Consider the following 15,743-nt stretch of genomic DNA (forward strand, 5'->3'; position numbering starts at 1 on the left):
TACCTCTGTAGCTGAGAGGGGAAAAGAACTAGTATTGATAAAAACTTGACTAAACTGTATGTGTGACATTTTATCTTTGTTACAGGCTCACTACAGATTTTTTTTTTTGATCATTATTACATACATATATGTTGAGATAATGTATGACTATCTGGAAAATGTACGATTATCACTATTACAGACTTAACAACGCTCTGGAGAGCAGAAGCCAGTAAGAAAAAGCTCCACCACGCTTAGTTCCTAAAACTGGCCCACTTGGTCCTAGATCTTACAAAGGAATGGAAAAATAAAACACAGAACATGTGTTTGCAATTAATTTGTAAACTGCTCCACTGGGTGACATGGTGAAATGAGTCTAACTTCACCCTTGCATCATGCTATTTTGCAAGTTCTGTGTATCTCAAGTGAAAGGTCTTGTGCTGCTAGAAGCAGAGAAATAATAAACTTTTCCCATCCTCTTTACACCTTAAAAAGTTCATGTCTACAAAGCTAAAAAAATAAAGAGGTCTGTTTCCTTGAATTGTATTACGTATTTTCTGGCAGTGGAAACATATAATAGGTAGGCACCTCACACTATAAAAATGTTGGGAACACACTAAAGCAGGATTTAAGTACAGGAATTGCATTCTACTATCCCACTACTCACACATCACACTATTCACTTGTGAGTTTTGATAATATCTTGGCAATCAGTGCTTCAAAATTTTAATCTCTATTTCAATTCACACTGCATTACTTGAAATTTAACTATCTCAAAAGCAGTAAGTCATTCTTTGGGTACAAGGGTCATTTTAGATCTTTGTGCAACTAGGCTTTATAATGCTAAAACACTGCTTTGAGCTCCCTAAATACGTACATCATATCTTTAAAGAGAACAGTTATCATCTATGCAAATACGGAGCTTTCATTTCAAAGCTAAACTTAAAAGTATTTCAATAATGTAGGTCACACATCAGCAAACATTTTCTGGAAAGCTCTGTTGAAAGGGGATGATTCTACTACAGCATGCTCTACTACATCAGAAAACTTCCATTATGATTTTGGTCAACTTTTGGGACAAGCACAAAAAGTACCACCTCTGAACATGACTGTTCTACATAGTTCTCCATGCATGTGGAAATAGTCCCAAGAATTGGGACTACCTTTAGTTCCATTATTTCAACACAGCTGATAAGCAGTTATCTTCTAAAACAATCTGGAACTACCTTTAAAACAACATGGAAATAGTTCTAATTCTTGGGACTTTTTCCATGTTGTTTTAAAAGTAGTTCCAGGTTGTTTTAGAAGATAACTGCTTCTCAACCGTGTTGAAATAATGAAACTAAAGATAATCAGTAGTACAAAGGCATTGATACATGAGTGTGTATGTTAATACATGCTTTCTATTATCCTGACTCCAAGAGCACCTTTTGTGAAGGCTGAATTCCTGTAAAATATTTTGCATTTCCCTCAGCTCTGGCTCATCAGTTCTATGCTAAGAAGCAAGTGACTCTTGCTGTGAGATACAGGAGGTCTGTATCTCAGTGGAATGTCACAACATAATGCCAGCTTTTCTTCCCCCCCCTGAGAGCTGACAGTTAACTTCTCCCAAGCACTACAAATACTCAAAATAGCTTTTTACTTCCTTTTAATTGTATAAGCATTTGAATGCTGCTTGACCCACCTTTCCAATACCAGAATCATAACTGTGTTCATACACAACAGAATTGAAAATGTGGTTTTGGTGTAACCGCCTACAGATCCAGACCTATATGGCTAAGCGATAAATTGTCATCTCCACTTAAAGTTAAGACTGTGTAAGAAATTTTACGGAAAAGTGATAATTATTTTCTGAATTTTTACAAATTTAAACAATATAGGAGAAGCACAAAGTATCCTTCCCACGGAGGACTGTTAGAAGGACCTTTTGACAATGTCATGTAAAACACATCTACAGAGTGCACATTTCAGAAGTCCCCAAGCTGTGCATCTGAATGCGCAGGGATGGGAGGACGGCAGCTTTCTCTGAAGAACAAGTTTCAACGCTAAACTACTGAACAAATAATTTTTCTTGGCAGACTATTTAGGACTTCTAAATATACCCATGCAATTTATGCGAAGATTATCCTGTTTGAGCATTTGCAGAAACTCAGTGCAGTCACATTTCAAAGCTCATATATTGTCATTTATACATAAAGCAAATGCAACATCAGAAGCCATTATGGTGAACAGTTTTGCTACTCTTTAATTACGAACATTAAAAATAGATGCTCATAGTTAATAGGTTTGACAACTTTTGATTTTGAACATATGCTCTAAACTACTGATCTGCAGAACTAGTTCAAGTAAAGAATTAGCCTTCTAACACAGGTATTAAAATCATTAAGTGGTAGTATCTTTTAAGATGACCATTTACACGTCCCTTCATATTCTGTAGGATTATAGCATGCGACGGGGGCTGAAGACAAAAGTCACAAAGCTTGTAGTCAGTTTCAAGTATGGTCCTAGTTGGCTGCAAAAAAGACTCTGTAGCTTTGACCTTGATGAATTAACTGAGTTTGTTAGAAGCTAAAATAAAGAAAAATTAAATTAAAACTGACCCCTGAATAAAAATGTGCTCTAAGACTAGACAGCAACAACTGATTTAGTAATAAAGTATCCAGACTTTAAAAAGCACCCGAATATAGTATTCAGTATTAACCTTACCAGTAATAACCTAACAATTAAGTACATTACGTATTCTAAACTACCTGCTAAAATCTGAACTTCAAGTCATTCTCATTTTAGTGAGAACATACTATAATCATAATCCCCTTGTTGAAACCATAGCTAGTGTAAATGAAAAACTTAATATGAAAACCTATGACAATTACAATTTTAGCTCTATAAAAAAGGCAAGAAGGAAGGCTTAAAGTAGACACAAGAAATTGTTTGGTTACTTTTCATGGTGTCATTAGTGGTAGAGTTGAACTAAAGATGTCTGGTAGACATCTCTGAACGGTCAACCTGACAACAAAGTGTTTTGAAGTTAAAATGACACAATCAGCTATGTAAGCTAGCTCAACTGAGCCTAAAATGCACCAGAACAGGTCCTGTGGTAGACACACCTACTTTCCAACTACATAAGCATTTAAAAACAAACAAAAAAATACCAACAGCATGTACTGTATCTATACTGGAATACTTCAGCTCAAGAATATATATTCATAAACTGGAAACAACCAGACACATCATGGAGATCATTAAAGACTGGGCAATCTTGACTTACGAGGAAAATCTAGAAAATTTCTGTACCGATATTTTCAATTAAATAACTAAAGGGACAATTAAGACATTTGAATGGGAAGTTGTTATTCAAGGTTTGGGTTCCTCACACCCCGCCCCCCCGCCCCGAGAAATATCTATACTGCCTTCGGTACTCAAGTAAATACATCAGCACATATGGTAAATGTACTTTGGATAGATCTTAGGTGAGAACGTATTCATTTTACCTCAGAAGAACTGTGCTTTGGCAGAACGAGGTGACGTTAAAAGCATGGCAGCAGACTGCTTTCCCCAGTCAGAGATATCCCCTGTATGGTCCTCAAACACAGATATCTGGTTTTGTGTGTTATTTAATCAGTCCCAGGTAATCAATCCACTGCATTAAAAATCCCGAAACTGTTCTGTGGCAGCACTGCCTTAGTAAAAATAAAGTGGTAAAGCCTGGCTTACAAATTACTGTTTGGACAATTACACTAGTCTAAAGACTAAGAGAACTTCGCAGCTGTACTCCCAGTGCCTTCAAGTTTAACATCAGCTGACAAACACTCAGCACTTCTGAAGAAACAGGCCACATATTTTGGAGTCTAAACATGGCATTAAGAATCCAACTTTAGCAACTTGCTCTTCACCTAATATTCACTGCTATCTGTATCATCTAGATTAGCCATTTAAACTGTTATGCTATATTAAATTGTACTAAAACTATCATATTGAAAATCTGAAATTCTCTGAATGGAAGTGATTGTAAGGCACAAGCAACGTGACAGCAGCTTAAATTAAATATCTAAAACTAACATCTGTTGTGACATACAGCAAATCACTTGAAATAAGACTATCTTTGAAAACTTGAGCGTATTTAAAAAATAAATAGCAAAAGAAAAATATGCATTTGTACAAGATGCTACCTTACAACACAAATCCCCAGCTGGAGATCTAAATTCCAACACAGAATAATAAAGCTCAGCTTTTAGGACCACGAACATTACACATACTGTTTGTTTGAACAAACAGGAAGGACAAATCAAGGTGAAAAACACCCAGACACACAGTGTATTTCCGTAATTCGAAAGAAACACAGAAACTAAATTCATATTCATAGAATGCAGTGTTTTTACTACAATGAAAATAGCTGAACACTGCAGTGTATTATTAAACTGTTTTAACAGGTTTTAGTAAGCTCATTTGCAAGACAGTAAGAAAAACTAAGCTTGTAATCAAAATAGGGTTAGCAGGCACTGCAATTCTAAAAAAAAAAAAAAAAAAAAAGTAAATTTAGAAACGGTTAATTACTGTCCTCATCCAAGGAACGTAAATCAAGAAAAATGGATACACAAAACATTGATTTCTGTGCTTGCATGCTGGCCACATAAATGCCTGAAGCATGTTTTTTCAGGAAAAACAACAGTATCAGGTGTTAAAAAAAAAAAAATTTTAGTTTTGTATCCTATATTTTTTTTTTACTTCGGGTCAGGGAATAAGAGGGAATAGTCATATTATCTGACTTCTCGAAACGCAATGTAAGTGCCTACACTGGAATCCCAGGGGCTGTGTAAGGTCAGCGGTGCCAGGTATGTTCTTCTAGAGAATTAGATTATCTAAATAAGGAGCCTAGATTCTCTCTAAGGAGAGAGAAATAGACTGCTCAATTAAATGCTTAAGTTGTATGGTGTCAATATCTGACAAGGTTTCTGACTGTTCCTTTAATGATTCTGGTACAAAGCAACAATCCCTTCCCTATATGAAGTACCTATAATGGTGTAAGCAGTATGGCAGAACTTAAAACTTGTAGGCATGATTTTGTCTATGAAAGAACTTTATTTGATGCAGTTTATATTAACTTAAAAACCTGAGGAAGGCAAAAATAGCTTCTTACAGTGAGTCCCATAAGAAAACTTGGCTATAGGCTTAAGTTGCTCACGTTTAAATCAGCATTGCCTGACCTTTAAATCAAGCCCAAATTCTAGCAATTCTTCCTTCAAAACCTGTTGAACTTTTCAAAAATCCCAAGAGATATCCTTCATAATTTCTGTAAGCAAAAGCAACTTTGCTGCAACTAATGTGGCCACTGTGAGTTCAACTTCACATGGGACATATTTCAGTTTTAACTAGGAAGTACAGAAAAATCTGCTTTCATCCCTGTAATACATATGATTATTTATTCAGTTATCAGCAATGACATTCATTGTCACTGGTATGTTAGTTTAATGTCAGCAAACATTATTTTCACCAGAACTGATGTCAGTTCTATACTGGGGACCACCATCAATGCAAAGACCAAAGAATAAAGAAGCTTGACGGAAGGGCAGAGCTTTGAATTTGCATATAATTCCTCTGTGGCTTATCTTGTTTGCATGAGATACATGTTCTTCAGAAAATGGATGAGCAGCTGACACTGCTGAAGGCTATCTGGACTTAGAAAAAATATAAAGCATTTTAAAAAAATGGTATCAACATTAACAATCTACACAAAGTCCGTCACTGAGGGCACTGGCATTTCTAACCTGTGTTTATTTGCTAATTTTGAACTAGCTAAAGTTCAGAGGAAAGGTGCTTTGTCCCCTCCCACACAAAATGATTACTGCAGTTAAAACAAAGAAAAAAATTATTCTGCAAAAGTGTGAGTGATGCAGCGTGGGTATCCAACATGCATGCTAAGGTGTATTGGCTCCGTGGAAGCTTGGAAGAGATAGGTAACTTCTACACACACCAACACTTTTGTGTTGACTTTCCAGACATCACAAAATTTAATTAGTACTATTTTTTGTACCTTCGGATATTGCTACTGTATCTTTAAGATTCTTCAATCTAAATACCACAACCTTTTATGGAAGGAAACAAGCACAGTACAAATTAGCAAGATGGGTGTTTGACAGCATCACAATTGCCAACACAAGTCCTGATGAAAAGAAGCACGAGCTCCAAGCTCTATTTAACTTTTTCATTATGACTTCCAAAATGTAATAGTCATCACAAGGAATTAATCATATAACAATAGTGTACTAACTGAAAAATAAGAACACAATTTTAGTGTAGCAAAACAATTTATGGAAACACCTAGTGTTTCCACAATAGCAGTAGATAACACTGCAACCCTTCAAAGAGGATTATTTTTACTGTGTTCTTCAACCATGACTTTATACACGTCAGGGAGATTTAAGCATAGACAGATCTACAGTGTAAATATAGCCATTTAATTGGTGATTCTGGTGCTCACAGGTATGATCAACAACTAAGTTTCCAAAGTGTCACTTTGACACTATCTCTTAAAAAAATCCCCTATTCCCTAAGTAGAAACATTAATGTATTATAAAGTTAAACTACAAGGATTTCTTTCCTACCCTACTACATAGAAGTTATAGTCTGAATGCACAAGACATTTGTTTAGACATAAAATGAGTTAATCTATAGAAAACAACCACTATAGAAGCTTCTGGAAGTTGAAAGTAATGGTCATATGGACTTCTAAGGTCTATTGAATGAGCAAATATATTCACAATCTGTGCTTAGCTGCATATGAATTACAATGTATACGTTGCTGCAGCTTCAACATACGATAGCATTAATATTTTTAAACCTGTTCTTTAGGCTAACATCTTTGGGACACATTTCAGGGTTTACTTTCTACTATTCTCAAAGCCCTGCACTGCAAAGCATTACCTGTCTGTAATCTGTTTTCCTTAACAGAACATAATACCTGAAGAATGCCACATTTTGCCCCCATCTTTCTACCCACACAAAAGATTATTCAACTATGATATTCCAGCTAGCAAGGCTACTTAATGGAACCAGTATTCACAGTACGAGCAAATCCTCTTGAGTTTCAGGTCCAAACACATACACTTGGAGCAGGACTTTGGCACGTTCAAAAGTCATGTAACTTCAAGAATACTGCCAGTAACTGAGCTCACCTGGACAGAGCTGGGACATGGCCTTCTGTCCCATATGGACCTGTGCCAGCAAAACGTCAAGAGAAACAGGAACTCTAGTGGGACATCTGGTCCCAAGGAGCATCCTTTTGCCACTACAGCTACATAAGGATTAGATTGCTAATTCATGCAAATACAGCTTTATCAATTCAAATGTGGTCACGAATGAAAGGCCTCTGCTAACAAGGAATAACTAAATCAATATAGGATATTTTTCCCATTCTTACGTTTTACCAGGAGGTTACTGAGGCTGGAGCTAAGTGACTTACCTAAAGTCACATAAGATGTCACTGGAAAAATTCAGGAGGTGAACCCAGATCTTTAGTTCTAAGACACATCCTCCTGTTTAACACTTCTAAGTCACAGGGCTTCCAGATAAAAGAAAACATAAAAGGTGCTAAAGTGTGGAGGAAAAAGATCTCACTAATATGCAAATGTCAGCCCAGAACACCAGCAAAGGACGAACATGTCGAAGACTCAAGAGTCATCTATGGAAGTAAGAAAATCTATGTACAAGGACAAGTAAACAAAAAAAAATACCGAGGTCTAAAGGGATTTATAAGAATGTGAGCATTACCATAGTCAGAAAATACTTGCTGGATTAAACATATTTTGTTTTATTGCTTCATCACTGCCTACAGTTTCTATCTTTCTTGACAGTCAATATTCTTATTTAAAGGTGAGAATCATATACTGCTGAATACACTGAAAACATGGGGATTAGTTAAAATTTAAGACTAAAAATAATCTAGAAACATACAATTTTCAAACCAAGTACCAGAGCTGCAACTACTGTTTAATTCTCATTAAAAATGAATCAAGTCAAAATGCTATGCAAGACCACGAACACACCGGCTACATACCATCCTTACCTGCAAAGGAAGGAGAGTATTACTGTTGGTGTCAGTTCGGAAAACATTATCTTCAATCCACGATTTTGGTGTCAGTGATGGAGTGGAGCGAGTAAATTTAGGAGGAGCTATGACATTACCAGAAAAGGGCTTCTTCAAAGGAGAGATTTGGTTCATAGTTCCTGGAATTCCTATGTTTCCAGTTCTACGATGGTCTCTGCCATGCATTCCTCCCCAAGATATATTTCCTGTGCTCCAGCCGCTGCTCTGATTGCTCCAAGGTGACTGCTTCAGAAGAGGCTAAAAAAAACCCAAAAAAACCAAAAAAAGATTATTTACATTATTTTGAAAATACATGTTTTTCCACGAAAAAACAGAAAAAAAAAAACAACAAACAACCAAAAACCCCCATCAAACTCTAAAACAACCAACCACCATGCAAGCAACGTGCAGAGATTTCTATTAACCACTCTTTCCTGACAACATGTAAATTAATTCCTGAGGCAAGGAAGAAAACACAGCTTCATTAACAAAAAAAAAAAAGAAGTAATTTCTACTTCTTCATATATCCCCCCAGTAAACCCCACAGTACTTGTGCAAGCAATTTAGATTATCATTTTAGTAACTGGCAGCATTCCTTAAAAATATGTAAAAGAACAATTCCAGGGTGTAAAACCAACTTACAAAAAACCCTGAGACCAATTTATCATACATTAAAATAACACAATAAATTCAAAGAGATTAACTTAAAAATTATTATTAAAGCACGATTTATATTTCTACTAATAAGAATTATTTCTACTCAGTGAATAGTACTGCACTAGTTAGTAGAAATTTAAAAATTAGAATTCAAATGACAGATTTAATCCCCCCTCCCGTATTTTGAATATCATTGTCTCAGTATTACCATATAAGAGCAAAAAGAGCACTGACTATTGTACAGAGAATCAGCCTGAAAGGCTATCATAACATTTCCAAATTAAAACACATTATTCTGAAGCCCCTGGTCTAATATTTCTGGAGTAATAAATGGAGTAATTTCTGGAATAATGAACCTGGTATTCTGCGGGATGTACTCTGCAATTTTTTTTGGAGAATTTTTTTTTTTTTGTCTACAGGTGGTCTATCTTACCTAGATGCACATGTATCTAACAAGCACCCTATATTCTCCAACATAAAAACAGAAGCAGTTTTTAGATGAAGGTTTTTACAAGATAATAACTTGTTATTCCTAAGCCACAACTTGTGCTAGAAAGTGACCTATAGTGGTTGTCATACTACCAAGAGGTGGACCCACTGAGCCTGACTGACAGTGAAGAACTGTATTTATCTTTAGCATTCTCAAATCTGACTGTTCTTGGAAAGGCTTTTTCTCAAACATAGAAATGGAATGGGGGCGTGTGATAAATCTAAATTCAGTTCTGTTAAGTGAAAATACAGTACTTTTATCTCTAAGCTTAGCAGTAAGCAACCCTCAGCTTGCAATTCTAATAACTTAAAAATTTAAAGCATGTCAATACATTATGCATTAGATAAAACAGAACTTTATGAAGACAGAAAGCTAAAGTTATAACAACATCTCCCTTACCCCCAACCCCAAAAAAGAAACTAAAAAACTACTAAAGCCATTCTTGGTCAAGTAATCAGGAAAACATCCCATTCTATATAATTATAGATAATTATGTTGTAAAACTTGAATACTTCGGTTGGAATTTTGGGAGAGGCAGGCACTCTATTGTGAAACAAACCTTAAGAGATAATGCCAAATGTTAACAAGCCTCTAATATTGCTAGCTATGCTGTCATGGCACTGTTTAAGTATACCTACAACTTATAAGTGAGAGAAAATTCCTGTACACCTCACTGCTGGAGAATTGCTTTGGAATTTGTTTGAAGAAGGTTATTATAGACGTTAAGGACAACTAGCTTCAAATGGTGATGCACTGCAATCAGTAGTCGGATAGGCATACTTAATGTGCTATTCCAGTTCTAATACAAATTGATCTCTACCGATTAAAACTGACAGGATTTAATACTAGAACAAAAAAAAAAATTAAGAAGAGGCCTATACAACTCCAGCCTTTCATAATTGAGCAAATAATCACAGCAAGATGGGCTTATAATGCAATTGCTGGTGATATTAACATAGATTTGCTTCTCTCTGATTTCTTACAGTATTTTGTTCCAGAAAGAAACATAAACTTCCATTTTTAACACGGGATCGCGACACAACTCGATAAAAATCGGTCACAGAAGTATGGGAACCTGAAACAGCGCTGTCCTCGGACACACATTCAAGCAACGTCAGCCAAAACCGCTGAAAGGGCAGCACGGCGACAGCTTTCGCACCTAAACCTCTTCCTGGCGACCTGCGCCCGTCCGGCCGAGGGCCGGTGCGAGGCCGGGGAAGGGGCTGCGCGGGGGCGGCGCCGGCCGGAGCTGTCAGGCTCATTGTTCGGGGACAGCCCGCCCGCCGCGGGGGACGAGGGGGCGTTTTCACGGCGAGACTCCCTGACACCAACAGGAGCGTTTGCGCTCTTTTAAAAGATCATTCTTCCCTCGTCCCTTAAAAACCGGCGTCCCTGGACAGCCGACGGCGCACCGAGGAGTGCCGGCAGTAGCGCAGGGGACGGGGCCGAAGGGCCGTTCCGGCACCTGCCACCCGGAGCGGCCGGGGAGCGCGGCCGGGCGCGGAGCGGACGCTGCCCGCAGACTTCTCCGGCTCGACCCCTCCGGCCGCCCGGGCCCGCACCGGGCGGGGGGCGCAGGTGCCCTCCCCCCCTCCCTCCCGCTGGGCCGGCCCCGCCCTGCCGCCGCCACCGCGGTCCCGCCGGGCTGTCACCGCCGCGCAGCCTCGCCCGGCGCCGGCGGCGAAGTCGCCCGGCTCCCGCGACCAGCGAAACGAGGGCAGCGGCGCCCCCGTCCTGTCCTCGCGTCCCCCTCCCCGCCCCGGGGCTCCCAATCGCCCTGCGCTCCCCGCCCGATACCTGGTGATGGTTGTAGGAGTTTCTCTGCTGTAAGAAGGCGGCGGCGGCCGCCGCCGCCTGGTGTTGGTGCTGGAGCTGGGGGCTCACAGGGGATCTCCGGTTCTGCTGCTGCTGTTGCTGCTGCTGAGGTAAATTCATCTGCGGCGGCGGCGGGGGGGCGGCGGCCGAGAAGGGGCTGCTGAAGGGCCCGGCGCAGGGGTTGTGAGGAGACACCGGCGAGAAGCTCTGGAAGAAAGCGGGGTTGATCGATGACGGGATCCCCGGATAGAAGCTGGTCTCAGACTCCGGGCTCGGGGGCGGCATCGCGCTGATCTGCCCGCCGCCGCCGCCGCCGCCGCTGGAGACCGGAGGCTGCTGCGTCTGCTGCGGAGGCGGCGACGAGGTCTGCACCGACCAGGGGGTGCCGAAGCCGGGCAGCGGCGGAGGAGGAGGGGAAGCCGCCGAGGAGGAGCCGCCCCCGCTCTGGTGATGGGGGCTGGGGATCTCCGGGCTCTGCAGGCTGCTGAAGCCAGAGCCGAGCCCGCCGGGCAGGAGGTTCCCGGGGCTGCCCAGTAAGTGGCTGTTCGGGGGGGACTCCATGGGGGGCAGCTTGGCTCTCGCCTGCAGATGAGGAGACGGAGGCGGATTCACGCAGGAGGCGGCGGCCACCCCCACATTGGGGTCCGCGGACGCCGATCCCCCCGGGCAGGAAGGGGCGAGGCGCTCCGAACCCCCCCTGTCCGCACCGCCCTGGTGCTCGGCGGGGCCGAGGGGCCGGTGGTGCCGGTGATCCCCCGTCCGCGGCGGCTCCAGGGGGTGAGCGCTGAGGAGCTGGAGCTGCTGCTGTTGCCTGTGCTCCTGCTGCTGGTACTTGTCAGTGGGGTGGCTGAACTGCTGCTGCTGCTGAGGGGGGTGGTGATGATAGTCTGGGGGGTGGTGGTTATTCAGGGGGTGGCTGCTGCCGAGCTGGGCTGGGCTGCTGAGCTGCTGCTGCTGCTTAAACTCTTTCCTCTTCTGGCTCAGCTGAGGAGGCGGCGGCTGTGGCTGCTGCGCTTGCTGCTTGTTTAAATCCTGGTGGGGGCTGAGACAGGGTTTAAAGTCAGAGGAGGGGTGGCCGAAAGGGGGGTGTCCCGACGCGGGGCTGCTGCTCAGCCTCTCGCTGCCTGGCTGCTGCTGCTGTGTCACCCCTAGGAGCAGCTCATCCTGCATGTTTTGATGATGCGCAGCAGCGGCCGCTGAGGGAAAACAGAGAGGGCAGGGGCGACCCGGCGGACACGCTGCCAGGGGAACCGGCTACAGCGGGCGGCGAGGGGCAGGACGAGAAGGAGGAACGAGGCGGCTGCGGCCGCTCCGGGGAGGGCAGGACAGGGGGCAGGGGCTGGGGGCGGCCGCCTGCAGGAGCTCCCCTGACACCGGCTCGGCGCAGGGGTGAGCCCCCACACCGGCACACCAAAGAGACAAAGATAATTAATAATCTTTGTGGAGAAATGGGACGGGGGGGGTGGGGTGTTTAAATACCCGCCTATCGCAAGCCACTATGTAAGTCCAAAAATAGCTAATTTATGGAATAAAGCCCTCTTCTTTGCCATCAGCGCCACTGTACTGCTTTAAAAATACCGCAGCTTTTCGATAACGAGCCCATTTTTATCAGATATTTTCTTTTTCGTTTTCATTTATCGGGACCCCCGGTAGGGCGGCCCTTCCCGCTTACAGTCGCACCCACAGGGAATCCGCTTAGGTCAGGAATCCGCCCGGACAGGTCACTGTCCCCGGACACCAACTCCTCCGTCCGATCCCCCAGCCGCCACACCGCGACGCAGGGGGAGAGCGGGGCGTTCCCGGGCCTGGCACTGGCGGGGAGGGAGGGAGGGAAGGCGGGGAGGCCGCCGGTACCTCCGCAGGGCAGGCGACCCGTTCTCCTCAGCGAGGCTGCTGCCCCCAGCCCGGCCACGGCCACCGCCCCCGCCCCGCTGCCGGCCGGGGGCCGCCGCGGCGCCCTTAAGAGCGCCGGAACACTCGTCACAGTGACGTCACAGGCCCGGCCCCTGTCCGCCCGACCTTGGTAATGAGCCCTGTGGCCCCACCTCCTCATGAATAATGCATCAGCTTCGGAACTCGCCCCTCCCCTCGTTCACCCCCGGCGACGACGAGGCGTGTGGGCGCTACCACTGCAAGCGAAAGGGAGGTGGCAGCTCTGCGAACCTTATGGGCGAGCAAGGCAATCACTGGGCTTCGGTGACCTTTGTATCGTTAAGCGAGACGCACCTGAAACAAAACGATTTTATTTCGTTTTGCGCCGGCGGGTGCCTCTGGCTTTCATCCCTACAGATAGTGGGGGGGGGAAGCCGGGACGCTGGTTTCTCCCGCCGCCTGCGATCCCATCAGGCGCTCGTTCGGGCCGGGGGGGAGCGCCCGCCCCTTCACCTCGCGCACCGCTTATTTGCATTGACGCACGGCCGCGCGCCACGGGCGGGCAGGCGGGCGGGGCGGGGCGGGGCGGGGCGAGTGGAGCGCGAGCGCGGCGGCACGAGACGGGCCGGGTGTCGAGGCCCCGCCCCCCCGGCCCGGCCCCGCCGTGTGCCCGTGTTGCCAATGTTGCCCCGCCGTCGGGCGTGCGGGCGGGTCACTACCCGTGGGGCAGTGAGGGGTGTCAGAGCTCCCGGGCACCTGGGTTGGTCACCCCTTCGTCCCCACCTGCCCAGGGTCTGCCAGCAAGCCTTGTTTCTTGGGCTCGTCAGACACCCACGCGAGCTGGGACACAGCCCGTATTGGGGTGTGGTGGCACAACGTGGTGCCTTCTGAGGTATTCCAGTGTCAAAGGTGGGGGTTTACCCTTTCCATCCATTGGAAGCACAAACGAATAAATAATTTGGCACATGCAAATATATTGTTGATACAGATGAATATACCCCTGAAAAGACTGAAACAAGCAAGCTCCCTTTATGCTCTGGAGAAGCTGTAGCTCAGTAGTGAAAGAATTTGTAAACAGCTGTTGAATGTGTGAGTACACAAGGGAAGTGGCATTATGTGCTTGACCTGTTGTACTTTTCTCTAGGCATCCATCCATGCCCAATGTCAGTGACTGGATGGCTGCGTTCTTGCCTGCCCCATGGACCTTTGCTCTCACTCAATGTAACAGTTCGTATTTGTTAAATCTGTGTGTGTTTGCTATATACATAAAAAATGTAGAGGGGGAAAAGAATCGGTTCGGCATTTGCAGTCATCTGTGATGTGATTGTGAACCTGTGTGGGTATATGTATCGGGGTATCCAAGCCATCTTTCAGAGTTAGGATGAAAATACATTTGCAGCATAGAAAAATAATTGATATATGTTTATCTTTGCTGTATTATGACTTAACACTCCAGAATTATTCATGATGTTGTGTCCTAGTTAGGACAGCTGAGATCAGTTCATCATGGTATGGGTGTAACCCAAAACTGTGTATTCTATAGCCTTCCATGCCATTTCCCAGAAACTGTTGTCATTAGACTATTCGCACCCTCTGCCCATAGAGCCTGACTCCTCAGGCTATAAACTAGGTGTTCAGAGGCCTGTGAGATAGGAGGATGCTCCTGTCCTCACACCCTTTGTGGAACTCCCCGGCCTGAGGGAAGTACTGAACATTCCTGCCTGAACTGGAGGATATGTAATCTTGGAGTCTCGGAACATTTTTTAACCACCACTCGTGGGATCCAGAGGAAGGCTGCAGCTCATCGCTCTCAACCAGACTTAGACCACCACTGGACTGCAATCGCCACTTTTGGCCAGACTGCAACAGCTCTTCCCCCAGCATCTCACTGCAATCACCACTTTTGACCAGACTGCAACAGCTCTCCCACCAGCAGGTTCTTCCCCTCTCCCTTTACTTTGGACTCAAGCGGGGCCCAAGGAACACCACTTTGTTCATGCCCCAGGGTACTGGGTTATACATTTGGGTTTTGTGGGTTAAGACCAATTGTTTGTTTGTATGATTGTACTTACTGTATTATTTTAATAAATTGTTATTCTGACTTATAATCTCTCCTTTGAGTTGAGTTCATTTCCCCTGCTGGTTAACTCTTAAACCAGCACATGTTGGCATCTGTTTCAGGAACTCTGCAGCCGTCTGTTTTACAAGGGTTAAAAAAAATCCAGAGTGCAGACCAAGGCCCTGCAGATGATCACATGCTGATTAAATGTTGCCGGCCAAGTTAATGGTTCCTCTCTGGGTAGTGAGTTGCTTCACAGCACAGTCCTCATAAACATTAGTTTGGTGAGCTGCAGAACTGGTAGCATCTGGCTTCCCTTTGTGTCCATGTCATACACCTGACATTCGGTTGTGTGCAAGCCTGAACAGAAGCTGTCCTCTACTTGGGCCGTTCTCAGGCATCTAGGAAGGGTGGAAGCAATGCTTCTCTGTGTCTCTTCTATAACCAGCTGCCTGTTTCTACAAAGTGCATAGGAAATCATTCATTTGAGGGTTTTTTTGTGAGTAGTCAGCTTTTTCATCCCTCACGTTTAAATCAAGCCCAAATTCTAGCAATTCTTCCTTCAAAACAGCCATCTTGGCATATATAAGTAGTCTTTTTAAATTGACTGAAAGACAGGAGCACTCACATCCTTCATGCCAGCTTATCTCTACCATGGTAGCCACCTACCCCAATCGGTGTGTTTGTTAAAACAATTTTCATGGGGTGAATCTCATCTATTTTTAACCATGTGAAAAGGAAGTGTCCGCTCTGCATTAGCTACCTAATCTTCTTCAAACACAGGACAG

General features: G+C 44.1%; 1 protein-coding gene across 1 annotated transcript in view; it reads right to left on the reverse strand.

Moving 5' to 3' along the window:
- Nucleotides 1-15,530, reverse strand: part of LOC113996700 (cytoplasmic polyadenylation element-binding protein 3-like) — a 33,066-nt gene extending 17,536 nt beyond the window's left edge. The window contains exons 1-4 of the mRNA XM_039388489.1: nucleotides 15,483-15,530; nucleotides 12,879-13,000; nucleotides 11,007-12,066; nucleotides 8,042-8,320 (exon numbers count right to left, since the gene is read on the reverse strand). Of these exons, the coding sequence (XP_039244423.1) occupies nucleotides 8,042-8,320; nucleotides 11,007-12,066; nucleotides 12,879-13,000; nucleotides 15,483-15,530 (1,509 nt within the window). The remainder of the gene's footprint in view (nucleotides 1-8,041; nucleotides 8,321-11,006; nucleotides 12,067-12,878; nucleotides 13,001-15,482) is intronic.
- Between the last annotated feature and the right edge of the window lie 213 nt (nucleotides 15,531-15,743).

This window comes from Pipra filicauda, unplaced genomic scaffold (genome assembly GCF_003945595.2).
Source record: "Pipra filicauda isolate LSUMZ 115617 unplaced genomic scaffold, ASM394559v2 scaffold658_size180054_pilon, whole genome shotgun sequence".
Classification (NCBI taxonomy): Eukaryota; Metazoa; Chordata; class Aves; order Passeriformes; family Pipridae; genus Pipra; species Pipra filicauda.